Source organism: Mobula birostris, chromosome 8, assembly GCF_030028105.1.
Source record: "Mobula birostris isolate sMobBir1 chromosome 8, sMobBir1.hap1, whole genome shotgun sequence".
NCBI classification, from domain to species: Eukaryota; Metazoa; Chordata; class Chondrichthyes; order Myliobatiformes; family Myliobatidae; genus Mobula; species Mobula birostris.
This window is the reverse complement of record NC_092377.1, coordinates 136,722,897-136,739,109: the sequence shown is the minus strand read 5'-3', so window position 1 is coordinate 136,739,109 and position 16,213 is coordinate 136,722,897. Positions and strand designations below refer to the sequence as shown.

At 41.9% G+C, this 16,213-nt stretch overlaps 1 protein-coding gene across 1 annotated transcript in view; it reads right to left on the bottom strand.

The window, feature by feature from the left end:
• Window positions 1-16,213, bottom strand: part of gck (glucokinase (hexokinase 4)) — a 65,385-nt gene that overhangs the window by 33,518 nt on the left and 15,654 nt on the right. Inside the window, exon 2 of the mRNA XM_072266387.1 lies at window positions 7,437-7,599. Coding sequence (XP_072122488.1) covers window positions 7,437-7,599 — 163 coding nt within the window. The remainder of the gene's footprint in view (window positions 1-7,436; window positions 7,600-16,213) is intronic.

Genomic DNA, 16,213 nt, shown 5'->3' with positions numbered 1-16,213 from the left:
CAGAGGGATCTGGGGGTACATGTACACAGATCCCTGAAAGTTGCCTCACTGGTAGACAGGGTAGTTAAGAAAGCTTATGGAGTGTTAGCTTTCATAATTCGAGGGATGGAGTTTAAGGGTCGCAGGGTAATGATGCAGCTCTATAAAACTCTGGTTAGGCCATACTTGGAGTACTGTGTCCAGTTCTGGTCGCCTCACTATAGGAAGGATGTGGAAGCATTGGAAAGGGTACAGAGGAGACTTACCAAGATGCTGCCTGGTTTAGAGAGTATGCATTATGATCAGAGATTAAGGGAGCTAGGGCTTTACTCTCTGGAGAGAAGGAGGATGAGAGGAGACATGATAGAGGTGTACAAGGTATTAAGAGGAATAGATAGAGTGGACAGCCAGCGCCTCTTCCCCAGGGCACCACTGCTCAATACAAGAGGACATGGCTTTAAGGTAAGGGGTGGGAAGTTCAAGGGGGATATTAGAGGAAGGTTTTTTACTCAGAGAGTGGTTGGTGCATGGAATGCACTGCCTGAGTCAGTGGTGGAGGCAGATACACTAGTGAAGTTTAAGAGACCACTGGACAGGTATATGGAGGAATTTAAGGTGGGTGGGAGGCAGGGCTTAAGGGTCGGCACGACAACGTGGGCCGAAGGGCCTGTACTGTGCTGTACTGTTCTGTGTTCTATATATGCGGCTGGTCAACTTTGTTCTTGTCTCCAGAGCTAAGCTTATTCAAAGAACTGCAGCCTGTTCCCCCAGTTGCCATATCCTGCTCAGCCAACACCTATACTAGCTCCTATTAAGCCACATTACCTTTTAAAATTTTTACTCCTGTTTTCAAAATTTTACATGAACTGATCCTCCCTCTCATTTGAACCTGATATGACCTTGCAATCACTGAGAATTCAAGCCTCTTGCTCATTCCCAAATTTAATTGTTCCACCATTTGTACAATTCTTTCAACTCTGAAATTTCCTCTCTTCTTATTCTTTTTCCTCCTTTACAACTCTCCTTAAAAACTTCCACCAAACCATCTACCCACATACAGGCAGAGCCTAAAAGACAATGCTCCAGAGATGAGAACAACTAAGAGGATGTCATGGGAGGCAGAGGAACGATTACAGGATTGCTTTGAGTCAGTGGACAGGGCTGTGTTCAAGCACTGATCCAGAGATCTGAATGAACACACTATGGTTGTAATGCACTTCATTAAAACAGCTGTAAATGAATATGTCTCCACTAAATTATTCAGCACCTTCCCCAATCAGACCCCCGGATGAACCAAGAGATCCTAAATTTGCTGAGAGCCAGATCGAAGGCATTCAAGTCTGGAGACCAAAAAAGCTACAAGAGGTGGATTTTGATCTTCAGAGAGCCAAGTCATGGGCAAAGTGGTGATTCTGGATCAAACAGGTATCAAAGAGGGATACCCAACAGCTGTGGCAGGGTTTGAATGCTACATGGGAGACAGCAGGGCTTTGCTTCTAGATAAACTCAATGCCTTCTATGCTTGCTTTGATCATCAAAATGTGAACGAATCATCGCAAACCCCCATATCTCCCAATGATCCTTTGATCTCAGTGTCTGAAGCTGATGCGTGGGCTGCCTGCAGGAGTGCGAATCCAAGGAAGTAACCAGACTGGATGGGGTACCTGGCCACATACTAAAGACCTGTAGTTGGTGTGTTTACTTTAATCTTTTAACCCCTCGCTTAGGCTGTGTCTGGTACCCAGCTGCTTCAATTATACCAGTGCCCCAGAAGAGCATGGTGATCTGTCTGGATGACTATCACCCAGTTGCATTTACATTCACAGTGATGAAGTGCTTCGAGAGGATGATGAAATATATCAGCTCCTGCCTGAGAGGTGACTAGTATCCACTCCAATCTGCATACCAGACAACTGGTCCACAGCAGATGCCACCTCATTGGCTCTTCATTCAACCCTGGAACATCTGGACAGCAAAGATGTGTACATCAGGATGCTCTTAATCAACTACAGCTCAGCATTTAATACCATCATCCCCTCAAAACTATCCTCCCGGGAGGGGGGAGAAGATGGCGACTCGACGGCCGTGCGCGCGGCCACTTCAGTGATGAATATCTGTTATCTGTCAAGTAGGGGACCGTGCACAATTCTGATGTGATGGAGACGGACGTGAGAGCACAGTGGAACATCTGGAAAACTTCTGAAATGCCTGCTTCGCTGTCGCTGCTACTGTGTGGTAACCGGAATCTCCGGAGCTGAAGGCCCCGAAATCCTCGGCTTTGCGTGTTTCAGCGGCCCGGGAGCGGTCGAAGGCGCTCGGCAGAGGATGGCGCTCGGGAGGCGGTATCAGAGAGGCTGCTCGGAAGCTCGGAGTTTTCAGACAGATGGACTCAGGGTTGGCTGCTTCCAAGGTATCGGCAAATTGACGGTGCCTGGAGGTTTATGGCAGGGAGTTTCTCCCTTTTGCCGCCTGCTATCGGGGACTCAGGAGTTGATCGACTCGGGACTTTGAGACTTTTTTTTTACTGTGCCCATGGTCTGCTCTTTATCAAATTATGGTATTACTTTGCACTGCTGTAACTATATGTTATAATTATGTGGTTCTATCAGTGTTAGTCTTTGGTCTGTCTTGTTTTCTGTGATATCACTCTGGAGAAACATTGCATCATTTCTTAATGCACGTATGCATTTCTAAATGACAATAAAAGAGGACTGAGTGTTCTCATAATCTAAAAATCTAATCAATAAGCTCCACGACTTTTGTCTCAATACCTCCATTTTCAATTGGATCCTGGATTTTCTCATTTGGAGACCCCAGTCAGTCCGGATTGGCAGCAACATTTCTCCATGATCAGCACAGGAGCACCAAAGAGCTGTGTGCTTAGCTCTCTGCTCTACTCACTTTACACCTATAACTATATGACTAAGCACAGCTCCAATACCATGTTCAACACTGTCGTGGGCCGAATCAAAGGTGGTGATGAATCAGCACACAGGAGGGAGACTGAAAATTTCTGGCTGTTACTATTTCAGAGGACCAGTCCTGGACCCAGCACATAAGTGCAATTACAAGGAAAGCAAGGCAGTGCATCTACCTCCTTAAGAGCCTGCAGAGATTCAGCATGACATTTAAAAGTTTGACAAACTTCTACAGCTATGTAGTGGAGAGTGTACTGACTGGCTGCATCATGGCCTAGTATGGAGAGACCAATCCCTTTGAATGGAGAATCCTACTAAAGGCCCAGTACATGACAGGATTCGGCCCAATACATGACAGGTAAAGCCTTCCCAACCATTCAGCACATCTTCATGAAATGCTGTCATGGGAAAGCAGCAACCATTGTCAGAAATCCTCGTCACCAGGCCATGCTCTTTTCTTGCTGCTGCCATCAGGTAGAAGGTACAAGAGCTGAAGAATCACACCATTATGTTCAAGAACAGTTCATACCCCACAGCCATGAGGCTCTTGAACAAAGGGGATAGCTGCACTCACTGACCTATCTGTTAAGATGTTCCCACAACCAGCAATTTCACTTTAAGGGCTCTTTATCTTGTTATTTCATGATCTCGTTATTTCATGCTATTTATTTATATTTGCATTTGCACAGTATGTTGTCTTCTGCACTCTACTTGATCTTTTATTGATCCTGTCATAGTTACTATTCTATAGATTTGTTGCGTATGCCAACAGGAAAATGAATCTCAAGGTTCTATATGGTGACACATATGTAAGGTCATAAGGACCATAAGATACAGGAGCAGAATTGGGCCATTTGGTTCAGCAATTTCATCATGGCTGATCCAATTTTCCTCAACCCCAATTTCTTGCCTTCTCCCTGTATCCCTTCATGTCCTGACCAATCAAGAATCTATCAATCTTTGCCTTAAATATACATAAAGACTTGGCATCCATAGAGCCTATGGCAAAGAATTCCACAGATTCACCACTCTCTGGCTAAAGAAATTCCTCCTCATCTCCATTCTAAAAGAATGCCCCTCTATTCTGAGGCTGTGTCCTCTGGTCTTAGACTCTCCCACCATAGGAAACATCCTCTCCACATCAACTCTATCAAGGCCTTTCGCCATTCGAAAGGTTTCACTGAGGTCAGCCTTCATTCTTCTGAGTTCTAGTGATTACAGGCCCAGAGCCATTAAACACTCCTCAAATGACAAGCCATTCAATCCTGGAATCATTTTCGTGAACATCTTTTGAACCCTCTCCAGCTTCAGCACATCCTTTCTAAGATAAGGGGCCCAAAACTGCTCACAATACTCCAAGTGAGACCTCACCAGTGCTTTATAAATTCTCAATATTACATCCTTGCTTTTATATTCTAGTCCTCTTGAAATGAATGCTAACATTGCATTTGTCTTCCTCAACACAGACTCAACCAGCAAATTAACCTTGGGGAATCCTGCACAAGGACTCCCACGTCCCCTTACACCTCAGGTCTTTGTATTTTTCCTCTCCATTTAGAGAATAGTCAACCCTTTCATTTCTTCTATCAAAGTGCATGACGATACACTTCTTATCACTGTATTCCATCTGCCATTTCTTTGCCCATTCTCCTAATCTAAGTTCTTCCATTGCCCCTCAACTTCCTCAAAACTACCTGCTCCTCCACCAGTCTTTATACCATCTGCAAATTTTGCAACAAAGACCTCAATTTCATCATCCAAATCATTGACATATAAAGTAAAAAGAATCGTTCCAAACACAGGCTCCTGTGAAACACCGCTAGCCACCAGCATCCAACCAGGAAATCTCCCTTTAATCCCACTCTCTGCCTCCTGCCAATCAGCACTGCTTTATCCATGCTAGGATCTTTCCTGTAATACCAAGGGCTCGCAGCTTGTTAAGCAGCCTCATGTGTGGCACTTTGTCAAAAGCCTTCTGAAAATCCAAGTACACAACATCAACCGATTCTCTTTTGTCGACCCTACTTGTTATTTCTTCAAAGAAAACCAACAGATTCATCAGGCAAGATTTTCACTTGGGGGAACCTTGCTGACCATGGCCTATTTTATCATATGCCTCCAAGTACCCTGAGAACTCATCTTTAATAATCAACTCCAACATCTTCCCAACCATTGAGATCAGACTATCTGGCCTATAGTTTCCTTTCTTCTGCCTCTCTCCCTTCTTGAGTGGAGTGACATTTGCAATTTTCCAGTCTTCCAGAACCATTCCAGAATCTAGTGATTCTTGAAAGATCATTACCATGCTTCCACAATCTCTTCAGCTACCTCTTTCAGAACCCTGAGGTGTACACCATCTGGTCCAGGTGACTTATCTACCTTCAGACCTTTCAGTTTCCCTAAAAATCTTCTCTCTATTTATGGTAACTTCACACACTTCATGACTCTTGACACCTAAAACTTCAATCATACTTCTAGTGTCTTCCACAGTGAGGAATGATGCAAAATACTTGTTCAGTTCATCTACCATTTCACTGTCCCCCATTACTACCTCTCCAGCATAGTTTTCCAGCGGTCCGATATCCACTCACGCCTCTTTTTTTTACACTTTATGTATCTGAAGAAACTTTTGGTACCTTCTTTAATATTATTGGCTAGCTTACTTTCATATTCCATCTTTACCCTCTTAATGACATGTTTAGTTGCCTTCTGTTGTTTTTTTAAAACTCTATCTGAAAGTTGAATGAGAAGCTTGGACTGACAATCAGCGCAATACTTTTAGTAACCCACTCCATTTGTCATTTAATTGAGACTCCAACAGTTCTCTTAGTAGTCCTGTAGAACAGGATGTTTCTCCCTGCTAGTCTGGTTGATTTTTTATCTGGCTATCATCACATTTCCCATTGCGGGAGAGTACCAATACCACTACTATTCCAGTACTGTACAACACACACAAAACCTGGAGGGAACTCAGCAAATCAGGCACCATCTATGGAGGGGAATGTGATCCGATTTGATTCCAGGTTTATTAACATTTTAACAAAAACAACATTTTGAAAGTGTTTCTATTCACAGAAATATACTCAGTGGTCGCTTTATTGCGTACAGGAGTGGAACCCAGCGCGGTCTTTTGAGGCTGTAGCCCATTCACTTCAAGGTTCGATGCGCTGACATTGAAATACTCTTCTGTACACCACTGTTGCAACACAGTTATCTGAGTTACTGTCACCTTTCTGACAGCTTGAACCAGTCTGGCCATTCTCCTCTGACTTCTCTCATTTACAAGGTGCTTTCACCAACAGGACTGCTGGGTTTTTAAAAAATGTTTTTTGCACCATATTCTGTAAACTTTAGAGACTGTTGTGTAGGAAAAGTCCAGGAGATTAGCAGTTCGTGAGAAAATCAAACCATCTGTCTTGTACGAACAAACATTCCACCATCAAAGTCACTTAGATCATATTTATTCTCGATTCTGGTGTTTGATCTGAACAAAATTTAAGCCTCTTGACCATGTCTGCATGCTTTTATGATTGCTGATTTGTGATTGGCTGATTATGTATTTGCATTAATGAGCAGGTATATAGATTATACCTAATAAGGTGGCCAGTGAGTGCATATTAAAATAACCATTTATATAAAAATCCTGTTCATCAAATTGGTGATCATTAAGCTATTTTGACTCTCAGCTTATTTAAAAATTACCACTTAGTTTTCAATGCATTGCCTATTTTTTCCCATAATATCTTCCAACCATTTTTAACCAGCAATTTCAACATTGAAGAGAAATTTGGATGGGTACAACAACATGGATGATAGGAGTATGGAAGGCTATGTTCTGAGTATAGGTAGATGGGGCTAGGCAGCAGGGACTCGATGGGCTGATGGGCCTGTTTCTGTGCTGTAGTGCTCTATGATTCAATAACCATCCTCATTATCTGCACCTTAATTCTGGGCTGTTACGAATTCCTGATTTTAAGAAATCTATCATTGCCATTATTGCTTGTCTTTCGAGCACTGGAGTCCATTCCATCAATCTCTCTGCCTCACAACCCGGACCTTTCGGATAATTTTTAAAACCTTTATTTTTAACCCTGTCCGAATATTTTGTCATGGGCTTGGAGTTATACTTTGTATGATAACACTCCTATGTATCACCTCAAGAAATTAAAAGGAATGCATAAATATATATTGTTGCTAATTGGTTATGGAGTGTATTGGGACACACTGAATACAGTACATATTTAAAAAGTCATGGCATTCAGTAAAGCATTTGGCATACAAGGAAATTGGGAGTACAAGGGGGAAAAATAGTCAATATTTTGTCTTCTAAAACTTGCGTTCCTCTAATCTTAAAGGGCTATGGAATTATCAACATTATCAGGTAATTGGCAGTGAAAAAAATAAGCTGTGCAAAGATAGGTGTCATAACCAGGTTCAAATTTCTTATGGCAGATTTTATGCTGCGATTATTGGATGTATCTATCTTATTATTTTTAGAATGTGTTGATACATAGTTATTCAGGATATTAGTTTTTCTACCTGAGCCATCTGGAGTTGAACGTACATAAGTGGGTAGCATCTTCACACTGGCTGTTTTATGAGTTTCCATCTTAAGGCCTTTCTCCATCTCCCGTTGTATTCGCTGTTTCACTTCCAGGAGCTCTTCTTTCCGGAGATGAAACTCTGATAAAATGTGCTGTACCTATTAAGTTAAAAACACCATAGAGCATATGAGGGACAGTTATCTACAGGCTTATACATACGGTTATGTATAGGGCACACTCTACAATTCATATGTATTGTAATTGTAGTAATTACGGGTAAGTTTTCCACTAAAATTTCTGTTTCTTTATTGCTTTAAGGTGAAGTTGGGGGAGGGGAAGATGTTTAAAGGAGATGTGCAGGGCAGGTATTTTTATACAGAGAATGGTAGGTTCCTGGACTGTGTAGCCAGGGATGGTGGTGGAAGCATAAGTAATAGTGGTGTTTAAGAGGCTTTTAGTTAGAAATATGAATGTGTAGTGAATGGAGGCGTATGGATCAAGTGCAGGCAAAGGAATTCGTTAATTTGGCATTTTTGTTCAGAACAGATAATCATGGGCTGAAAAGCCTATTCTTGAGCTGTACTGTTTTATGTTCCTCACTCACAGCTCCAGATATTTCTCTATTTCAAATATTTATCTACTCTTTCATTAAAAGGAGAAATGAACATAATGTCAACAATTTCCTTTGGTAAAATACTGCATATGGTATGCTTAATATCAACATGCATTACTCGTTAATTATTAAACAAGCTATGGAATAGCCAGTGAACATGATATTTATTGCATATGTGCAGAATATAAAGTAGATATATACTGTATATGCTAGTATGCATTGGATATAGAGGGGATAGGTGCAATCAGGATTTGTGAGGTATATCATATGTGCTGTATATGTGACAATTGTTATTTATAGTCCGGATAAAGTATGTGGTTAAAAAAGCAACATCTGGATTCATTAATGTCAGATAAGCACAAGATGAAATATATTTTAGAAGCAATTTGTTCACTTGAGATGGGATTCTAAAGAAGCTCTTGGGCAAGGATATTGGTTCTGATCTAATCCCTGGTCAATATAAAAGCAAGTTTGAAATGAATATAATTTATAATGACTGTATTATTTCAAACCAGATTGGTATAAAAAATTGGGTGGCAAACCTTTACTTTTGTCTTTTATAATAGCTAAGAACCTTTATTCTTATATTAATAAACCCTCTTCTGGTCACTGTACATGACTGATCATGGATTTTACAGAAGCAGGAAGGATTGTTCACCCTCATGGCCTGTAGGCTGATGGCGATGATTGATCACAATGTACAATATCGACCTCAGGGTGCAGACTCAATGACCAAATTCAGATCCATTTATTTATCGCACGTACATCGAAACATACAGTGAAATGTCCCATTTGCATTAACAACCAACATAACCTAAGGATGTGCTGGCAGTAGCCCACAAGTGCACTACACATTCTGGCACAAACACAACATGCCCGCAATGTTCAGCAGAATAATAGAAGCAACGACAACTACTACCCACTCACACACATAGACAGGCCCAGAGGACGAGGACCAGTGACAGTCCTCCAACATATAGACAGCCCCCTGAGCCACCAATCTCCTGTCCCTTGCTTGGACTCGCAGACATCAGGCTTCTGACCTTTGGACATGCTGACCCAAGGGCTTTGATTTCTGGATGTCAGCTTCTGTCTTTGATCTTCAAGCTTCGACCTCTAAACTTGCTGATTGCTGGATTGACCCACCAGCTTCAAACTCTGCATATTGCCTCCCAGAAACTGAGTTCTGGACAAGATCTAATACACACAAAATGCTAGTGGAACGCAGCAGGCCAGGCAGCATCTATAGGAAGAAGTACAGTCGACATTTCAGGCCAAGACCCTTCACCAGGACTCATCTCTGTAGTTGCACAGACTTAACAACCTAGGGATCACCAGTGCTTGTGTCTCCTGCCCACATGGACCTCTGACCATGGGACTCGATGACTTGGGGGTAGGGATGTCACTAGCCCTCATCCTCAGGGCCTGCCGACCTGACCTGGCCTTTGACTGCAGAGCGCTCTGACCTGGACACTGACCATCGGTTCCTGCCCCTGACTATTCATTTACTGTCCCTGACCTCTAACTACCCCTCATCCCTGTCCGTAAACCCTAACCTGACCCCTAACTCCCTGTCCTCAAAAAGCATCTCTTTGAACTTAAAAAAAACAATTAAGTCTGAGGCATAATCTTGACAGACTAAGACGAGTCTTCTAAGTACTAATTTACCCTCTCCTGTGAAGGGAAGTTGTGGGTCCTCAAAGGACCCTAATGCAGATCCTAATCAGGGCTGCAGTGGTTCAGGGGAGAAACTCAGTATGAGATTCTCAAGAACAATTAGAAACAGACGGTAAATGCTGGCTTTACCAGTGCACCCACATTCTTGAATATTAAATACACACACACAGTTAATTGTGACACATCTGCACCAGAACACTTTGGCCCAGTTAAACAGCTGCCCCAATTAGCCAAAGTTTCATGGAAATAGTTAAAAATGTATAAAAAAGACAAACTGAGTAAAAAATTATATATTTCAATGAAAATATAGAAAAATTAGAACACTACCAATATTACTACAGTACTATAAAACTGTGTATTAGTTCCTAATAGCTACTGATAATTAATTCATCCCGTGTACACAATGAACAAAGTCAGAGCAGGCACATTCTTGAATATTAAATACACACACACACACACACACACACACACACACACACACACACAGTTAATTGTGACACATCCGGACCAGTACATTTTGGCCCAGTTAAACATCTGCCCCAATTAGCCAAAGTTTCATGGAAATAGTTAAAAATGTATAAAAAAGACAAACTGAGTAACAAATTATATATTTAAATGAAAATATAGAGAAATTAGAACACTACCAATATTACTACAGTACTATAAAACTGTGCATTAGTTCCTAATAGCTACTGATAATTAATTCATCCCGTGTACGCAATGAACAAAGTCAGCGTAGACACCAGGTGCAGATAATGGACTGTCTTCAAATGTTATTGACAACTGCATCCTCCAAATCTATAATTTCAATGTAACATTTAAGATGATTGTCGATACCTTCAAATTCTTCGTAGCTCTTAAGTTGCTGAAGTAGTGAAATCGTTTCATTTTCACTCCCGGCCGTTTCTGGCATCTCCAAACCTGAGTGCTTGAAACCGCAGTGAGCAAAACAGTTTAAAATTGTCTTACTGCTTATTTCTTGGCAACTATCAGTGGCAAAAGTCATTATTTTTTTTAAAAAAACACAAACACATGCACTGACACTATCTAAAACCTCTTTGCTCTAAGTACTGTGTAGTGTCTGACGGCTACACAAGTGAATGTGACTGACACTAGTTAGAACCTGTTTACCAATAGTTGCCTGTCCCAATTAAGCGTCGTAGTGTCCCAAATAAACAAAGGGAATCCCAGCAATTTTCTTGATTAGATTTTGTTCTTTAAGAGTTGTCCCAAATAAGTAGCTGCCCTGATTCAACAGCACATGGTTTGCACTTTGAAAAGGACATTAATCTGCAAACAATGTTTGTTAATAATCACTGAAATTTATTTGTTTATGTGCTTAGTATGACTGTTCACCATCTTATTGTATTACCCAATTTTTCTCCCATAATTACAGTAACAGGAGAGGGGAGAAGATGGCGGCGCGATGGCAGTGCGCGCGGCCACTTCGGTGATGAATATCTGTTATCTGTCAAGTAGGGGACCGTGCACAATCCTGATTTGATGGAGACAGACGTGAGAGCACAGTGGAACATCTGGAAAACTTCTGAAATGCCTGCTTCGCTGCTGCTGCTACTGTGTGGTAACCGGAATCTCTGGAGCAGAAGACCCCGAAATCCTCGGTTTTGCGTGTTTCAGCAGCCGGGGAGCGGTCGAAGGCGCTCGACAGAGGATGGCCCTCGGGAAGCAGTATCAGAGAGGCTGCTCGGAAGCTCGGAGTTTTCGAACGGATGGACTCAGGGTCGGCTGCTTCCAAGGTATTGGCAAGTTGACGGTGCCTGGAGGTTTATGGCAGGGAGTTTCTCCCTTTTTCCACCTGCTATCGGGGACTCGGGAGTCAATCGACTCGGGACTTTGAGACTTTTTTTTTACTGTGCCCATCGTCTGTTCTTTATCAAATTATGGTATTCTTTGCACTGCTGTAACTATATGTTATAATTATGTGGTTCTGTCAGTGTTAGTCTTTGGTCTGTCCTGTTTTCTGTGATATCACTCCGGAGAAACATTGTATCATTTCTTAATGCATGTATGCATTTCTAAATGACAATAAAAGAGGACCAAGTGTTCTCATAATCTAATCTAACTCTGTATCACATGCCCTGTGAAATGATTATGGGCTATGGGCTGAGTGCAGGTCGGTGGGACTAGGAGAGAGTAAGAGTTCGGCACAGTCTAGAAGGGCCGAGATGACCTGTTTCCGTGCTGTAATTGTTATATGGTTATATGGTTACACATGATGTCACAAATTCACTATCTCCAAACCTACGCGCAAAAACACAAGATCTGAGGTTTTCATAATGATTGGCCACTGTTAATCAATACAGAGATTCCTAGAAATCCATTGCTCAATTCCCCACAATGATATTTACACATACTGTAACTTCTTGGTGCACATCTGTTTGTTCCACGGGTAGGCATTATCTATCCGCAATTTGTCACTACACAGGACCCCAAGTTGAAGGTACACACGTTTTGAAAACCACTACAGGTATAGCATGGGTGATGGGTGAAATCTTCTTGTTGCTTCACAAGAGTAATAGCAATGATTCAGCACTGTAGTTTCTTTATTATGTAATTACTTTCAAATTTTGGAAATAAACTTACTGTGTGGAAAAGAATATTATAGTGAAGAATGAGCAGAGTAGATAACAATATTGTGGTCAGAGTCATGGAGTTACACAGTACAGAAACAGGCTCTCCTGGTCACTGAGTCCAGGCCAACCATCATCTATACTAAGGAGACACAAGGGTGTTACATTCAATTCATTTCTGGTCACTCCTTTATAGGAAGGATGTGGAGGCTTTGGTGAAGACGCAGAAGAGGTCTACCAGCATTCTATCTGGATTAGAGAGCATATGCTATGGGCAGGGGTTGGATAAGCTTGTGTCCAACAACAGAAACTGAGGGGAGATTTGATAGAAGTTTATAAGAGTATGAGAGGCCATACTCATAGATATGATATGAGTAGATAACCAGTATCTTTTTCCTAGGATCAAAATTTCTAATGCTAGAGTGCACCACGGTAGAGCAGTGGTTAGCACAGCACTGTTACAGCTGGGGCAGTCCCAGAGTTCGGAGTTCAATTCTGGTGCCATGCTGTAAGGAGTATGTCCTCCCCATGCAATGCATGTGTTTTCTCTGGGTCCTCAGGATTCCTCACACAATCTAAAGACATACCAGGTAGGTTAATTGGTCATTGTAAATTGTCCCATGATTAGGCTAAGGTTAATCATTAGGGTTTGTCGGGGGTTGCTGGAGCAGTGTATCACTAAATGAATGAATAAATAACTACTTCAGGTGTGAGGGAGCAAGTTAACAGGAGATATATAGCACAGGTCTTTTACACAGAGAGCGGTGGGTGCCTGGAATGTTTGCCACAGATGGTAAATATGATAGAGGCATTTAAGAGGCTCTTAGATAGGCACAGGAATGTGCAGAATGATTATGGACATTTTGTAGGCAGAAAGGATTAGTTTAGTTAAGTATTTAATTACAAGTTTAATTAGTTTTGTACAACATCATTGGCTGAAGGGCCTGTTCCTCTGCTCTTCTCTTCTATGTTCTGAGATACTGCAGATGCTGGAATAAGACCATAAGATCATAAGATACAGAAGCAGAACTAGGCCATTTGCTCCATCAAGTCTGCTCATGGCTGATCCATTTTCCCTCTCAGCCCCAATTTCCTGGCTTCCCCTTGTATACCTTTATACCCTGACCAATCAAGAATCAATCAACCTCAGCCTTAAATATACGTACAAAAAGACTTGGCCTCCACAGCTGCCTGTGGCAACGACTTCCACAGATTCACTGCTCCCTGGCTAAAGAAGTTTCTCGTCATCTCCGTTCTGAAAGGAAACCCCTGGTACAAAAAAATGCTGGAGAAGTTCAGCAGGTCAGGCAGTATCTGTGGTGGGAAAGGAATTGCTAATGAAAGGGTTGAGATGCTGCATCATCCCAGTGTAGGGTCTCAAAGGGAATCATCAACAATTGCTTGCCCCCACAAATGCTGCTCCAGCAGTTTGTCATTAGCTCCTATCTACTCCCATTCAACTTACCAGCATTTGGTCTGTAGACTCCTATGCCTTGATGATTTAACTGCTCCTCCAGATACTTCACTGCCTGCTCAGGCAGTGCATTCCAGATTCCAACCATCCTCTGGGGGAAAAGCTTCTTCCCTAAATTCTCCCATATCCCTTATGCTAAACCTATGCCCTCTATCTCTGCCTTGATTTACTCCAATGATTGAAACTCCACAATTCACAGGGACAGACTATTCCAGAAACTTACTACCGTCTGGATCAAATTCCTCCTCATCTCCAAACTGAAGGTGTAACTCCCTAGTTCTAGATTCTTCCACAGAGGAAACACCTTCTCAGCATCCAGGTGCTCAAGACCCCTCAGAACCTTACATGTTTCAGTAAGATCATCTCTGATTCTTCTAAATTCAGATTAGTTACTCACCTTTTGTTCCAATGACTGCCCTTCAACTCAAGAATCAAACTGTGACCCTTCACCAAAGAGCCTCCAATGCAAAAGACTAAATCTCTGTACAATACACCAGGTGTTGAAAGACTGAACTTGACTACATTAATTGGTTTACCATATTGGAAATACAGCAAGATATCATAACTACACTGACTTACTATACCAGTACATCAGCATTATTTCGTTATTTGAGATTTCTTCCAACGCTTTTGCCTTTGCTTTAAAAAAAGGATGCTTTTGATATAAAAAATCTTTCACAGTGCCTTTCATGACTCTAGACAAAATTGTGTTTATTGTAGATATTATAGGAACTCACCAAGTGTACAAAAACAAACTAAAACCTGGTGCATGCAGGATACATACTAAATTGCAACTATTCATAGATATCAGTAACAGATTTGCATGCCACTTTATGTCTCTTCGAATCAGTTATTATCTATGGGTTCCTTGTTACAATTATACAGCCTAAATACTACATTTATTACTTAAAAGTGTTATTAGGTTCAATAACACAATATTAGAACATTACTACAAAATGATATTGTTACCTTACACAGTGGTCAAAGCTGCATGAGATTTAATTTATTTATAAAACCTGCAAGAGGTACATACTAATATTAGTATGGTAATAGCATTTCTGTCATGAATCTTTAATTGCTGCATAATTTCTAACCCCACGATAAAATTCAGACGCTATTGTAAAGTATGGTGTATAAGCAAAGGCCTAAAGATGTTTGTCACCTCTTTGCACCAATGAATCATATGAGCCCTGCCACAAATCCAGTAAATGGTCCCAGAGATCTTATACCACCTGGTGAAAGGGAAATTGAAAATTGCTATCAGCTCAATCCTTTGAATCTGAAGCATGGTATAGGGAAATATTAGCATCTACTTGATATACACTGGCACAAACAACACAAGCTGAATGAATATAGGGAGTTAGGAAAGAGATTAAAAAGTAGGACTTCGAAGGTAGTGATTTCTGAATTACACCTCGTGCACGTGCTTGTGAAGGCAGAAATAGAAAGAAAGCCCAGATGAATGGGTGGCTGAGAAGCTGGTACAGGATGCAGGGATTCAGATCTTGAATCACCGGGGCCCTTTCTGGGGCAGAGGAGACCTGTGTAAACAAGAGAGACAGCATGTACTTAAACTGGAAGGGAACCAGTATCCTGATGGGAAGGTTTGCTAGTTTAAACTAGTTTGGCAGGGAGCTGGGACCCTGACCAATAGTGGGGCAGATGAGATATTGGGAGTAAATACTAAAAGCAAATTTAGTAGACAATTAGCCAGGGGCATGGCAAAGAGAGATGAAAGGCCAGTGCTTTAAACTGCACTTATTTCAATACAAGAGATTTAACAGGTAAGGAGGTCAAACTCAGGCTGTGCATTTGCTCTAGGAACTGCCATAACAGAAACAGGGCCAAGGGAAGGGCACCGCTGGCAGGTCAATGTTCCAGGATACTGTAGATACAGGCTACAGGCATGATGAAGCAGCACACATAAAATTCTAGAGGAACTCAGCAGGCCAGGCAGCATCTATGGAAAAAAGTACAGTCGACGTTTCGGGGCAAAACGTTTTGGCAGGGCTGGAGAAAAGAGCCGAGGAGTAGATTTGAAAGGTGGGGGGAGGGGAGAGAGAAGTGCTAGGTGATAGGTGAAACCTGGAGGGGAAAGGGTGAAGCAAAGAGCTAGGAAGTTGATTGGTGAAAGAGACAGAAGGCCATGGAAGAAAGAAGAAGGGGGAGGGGTGCAGTTTGGAGCACCAGATGGAGGTGATAGGTGGGCATGGAGATAACATGAGAGAGGAACGAGGGGATGGAAAGTGGTGAAGGGGGGAGGGGGTTGGAGGCATGACTGGAAGTTTGAGAAATCGATGTTCATGCCATCAGCTTGGAAGCTACCCAAACAGAATATAAGGTGTTGTTCCTCCAACCCAAGTGTGGCCTTATCCCGGCACTGTAGGAGGCCATGGATGAACATATTGGACTGGGAA